The 3,302-nt window shown below is 45.9% G+C and overlaps 1 protein-coding gene across 1 annotated transcript; it reads right to left on the reverse strand.

Annotated features, from left to right (window-relative positions):
• Nucleotides 1-265: 265 nt before the first annotated feature.
• LOC140984712 (uncharacterized) lies at nt 266-2,259 on the reverse strand. The gene is made up of 4 exons (XM_073452268.1): nt 1,879-2,259; nt 1,180-1,741; nt 486-1,072; nt 266-436 (listed from the first exon to the last, which is right to left on the reverse strand). The coding sequence occupies exons 1-4, from the start codon at nt 2,257-2,259 to the stop codon at nt 266-268; spliced, it is 1,701 nt and encodes a 566-aa protein (XP_073308369.1).
• Between the last annotated feature and the right edge of the window lie 1,043 nt (nt 2,260-3,302).

Raw genomic sequence — 3,302 nt, forward strand, 5'->3', positions numbered from 1 at the left:
CCACTCTGCTCCTCTGCTAGGCGACGCCTTAGCAGGAAAATTTATATTTTCTCCACCCCAACTTTGCTCTTCTGATAGGCGATGCCTTAGAAGAAAAATTTATTTCTCCTCCTCTACTCTGCTCCTCTGCTAGGCGATGCCTTAGCAGGAAAATAAAATTCTTCTCCTCCACTCTCATACTACACCAACATTCAAAACTGAAAAGAAGAACTTGATTTTATTAAATTCTAACTAATTACATTGGAAAATGCAAAGATGAAATACATTAACGATAAAATCCAGAATGATACTCTCTAAGGTGGTAAGCATTCCAGGGCCTCTTTAAAGCCTTTCCTTGAGCATTCTCCAAGTAATGAGCTCCAGAATTAAATTTATCAATCACTCTGAAAAGTCCCTCCCACTCTGGGTCCAACTTTCCCCTCTGATCTTCTTGTACCTTCAACAAGAGCAAGTCACTCACTTCTTCTTTTCCTAATCATGTTAACCTCCCCACGTGCTCTTTTTCCTTCCTCCCTCACTACCCCTTCATAACACTGACGCGCGACTTTTTGGTCTCCGCACAAGACTCCGACTCCTTTTCCCACAGGAAACTTAAGCTTCTGATGATAAGTGGAAGCTACGGCTCTAAAATCCTTCAGGGCTGGCCGTCCTAGAATTCCATTATACGCTGACGGGTTATCCACCACAGTGAAGGCTATCATTTTTGTTACCCGCCGAGGATCAGTCCCCAAGGATAGGGGAAGAACAATCTGACCCAAAGGTGGGATGGCGTGTCCTGCAAACCCATACAGCGGGGTGGAGACCGGCTCAAACTCAAATCCTTCCACTTTCATTTGATCCAATGTGCTCTTGAACAAGACATTTACGGAGCTTCCATTATCAATGAAGATCCTTGCCACATCGTAGTTGGCAATGGTGGCCGTCACCACCAAAGCATCGTTATGAGGAGCCACGATACCTCGAAGGTCTTCCGGCCCGAAGCTGATGACAGGATCTTGGGGCAAGTCTGCACCTCTGGATATCTCAAAATTCTCCAACCTCCTCCCGTGCGCTTTCCAAGCTCTCCCAGAGTCTCCATCAGTAGCACCCCCGAGATCATATGAATCATTCCTCTCGTAGGGTGGTTGTCCTCATTCATTCCTCTCTTTGGTTTGACGGGCTCTTGAGGAACATCTTGACCTCGACCTTCCCCTCTCTGCTCCCCGACCCTCTGATTTATCCATGGAGGGCCTTGACCACGCGTAGGGGACGGGCGAGACCTAGGTCGACTCCCGGATGAGGATCTTTCTTGTCTGTCCCGCGAAGGCAATCTAGCACCGCTCTCAACCCTTTGCGAATTCTCCCACCTCTCCTCGGGCTCCCTCACCTCCATCATCTTGTCACGACTCCTATCCAGAGGAACATGGGATGAGAATTGTCCTCTGCCCCTATCTTTATCCTCCTCCATCTCGCCCGCACCTCTTTTCCTACCTCTTCTTTCCGTTCCCTCAACTCTACTTCCTCCAGACCGGTTCTCCATCCTTCTGTACCGTTGGGCATCTTCTAAGCTTACATATTTCTCAGCTCGAGCCAACAGATCATCATAGCTCGACGGAGGTTTCTTGACCAGTGACTTGAAACACTCCCCTCCCTTTAGTCCTTGTGTAAAGGCACTTATCATGATGTCAGGGGTAGCCGCTGATATTTTCAGTGCTACACTGTTGAAACGCTGGAAAAATTCTCGCAAATTTTCAGCCTCTTGCTGTTTCATCACGAACAAGCTCAAATAATTTTTCTGATGTCTCTTGCTGCTGGCGAACCGGTGCAAGAAAGCCGTAGAAAAATCCTCGAAAGACTGTATGGCTGCAAGGTGTTAAACCATTGTTGGGCTGACCTCACCAGCGTGCCCAGAAACACCCTGCACCTGACTCCATTAGCGTACTGATGCAACAGAGCCGCATTCTCAAATCTCCCCAAGTGTTCTTCGGGGTCAGTATGTCTGTCATATTCTCCGACGTTTGACTGTCGGAAATTTGGAGGAAGTCCTTCCTCTAGAATGGCAAGCGAAAAAAGACTTCTTCTCTTGGGTGCCGGAGCTCTACTTCCCAATTGCTGCCTCAACATCCGTATTTCATTCCACATCTCCTCCATCTCGAGATTCTCCCCACCCCGGAGGGATTGCGTCTCTTCAACCATGCTCTGATAACCCTCCGCATTCTCCTCTCGCTCCTGGCGAGTGGCTTGTCCTTCAGCAAACATAGACTCTTGGTTCCTCTTCATGGCCTCGTCTACTGTCTGGGTAATAAATTGGCCCAACTGTTCCAGGGTCAAGTTCCCCACATTCTCATTGGGACGGGTTTGCTCGACCCTTGTCTCGTGAAGGGGCTACTCGGTTCTTGTCTCTTGACGAGGTTGTTCCTGTCTCGTCTCAAAATGCGGTTGTTCCTGTCTTGCCTCAGCATGAGATGGTTCGGGTCCCCTCCGAGGACGCGATGATGCTGAGGTGGCTCTTCCACTCCCTCTCTTCCCTACCATCTCTACGTCTCAACTCAAAACTTCCCACAGACGGCGCCAAGTGATACTCACGGGAAATTTCGGGTCCGATCCCAACGAGCGTCACTAGTTCAGACGTGGGCTTTAAGATCACCCTGAGCCTGAAATCAAGAATAAGACCGTTAGAAGGGGGCCAGGAGGGTGTCCTGGCGTAGCCCCTCCGACGCTCAAGTCAGAGACTGAGGATATATGGGGGGAGCAGCTAAGGGTGCTGCTGAAAACAATATATTGAATCCTTAATCATGCGCTCAAACCTGGTATTTATAAGAGAATACCTGGGCTTGTCATGGGCCATTCACCTGTGGGCCGGAAGTTTGGGCCGGATCTTGATGGGTTCATCCCTGGGGTATCAATAACCATATTTTAACATGTAACTATGCCTACCACATTCAATTCATGCCATTAAAATAACTTAATTAAGCATTTTACATTTTTCTTTAATTTGCATGCAGTTGGATTACGTTATCGCATTTCAGACCACACAGTTTTCGTGCTAAAATTTTTTTTTAGTAGTCTAGTTATGTATATATAGTCGTTCAAGAAAGGGTTTTAAAATATAATAATTATTAAATTCAACTCAAAAAAGTTTGCTGAATATTTGAAAGAGTCCATTCATCCCAAACTCTTTTTCGATCTCAAAAATTATAATTTTAAACCATAAAAATTTTCAAAACTAGCAGTCATAAAATATATTAAAAAATAATATTTATTTTTAAAAAACAAATTATCCTATCAATTTATAGCATGAAATCTTGATTTTTTCTTTATTT

This window comes from Primulina huaijiensis, chromosome 9, assembly GCF_012295235.1.
Source record: "Primulina huaijiensis isolate GDHJ02 chromosome 9, ASM1229523v2, whole genome shotgun sequence".
Classification (NCBI taxonomy): domain Eukaryota; kingdom Viridiplantae; phylum Streptophyta; class Magnoliopsida; order Lamiales; family Gesneriaceae; genus Primulina; species Primulina huaijiensis.

Excerpts from the sequence above, each read along its gene's own strand:
- LOC140984712 (XM_073452268.1), bottom strand. The coding sequence starts at position 2,259 with ATGAAGAGGAACCAAGAGTCTATGTTTGCTGAAGGACAAGCCACTCGC. Across the intron at positions 1,742-1,878 it reads GGGTGTTTCTGGGCACGCTG|CAAGAGGCTGAAAATTTGCG; the intron begins GTGAGGTCAGCC and ends GTGATGAAACAG. Across the intron at positions 1,073-1,179 it reads GCAGAGAGGGGAAGGTCGAG|ACTCTGGGAGAGCTTGGAAA; the intron begins GTCAAGATGTTC and ends CTACTGATGGAG.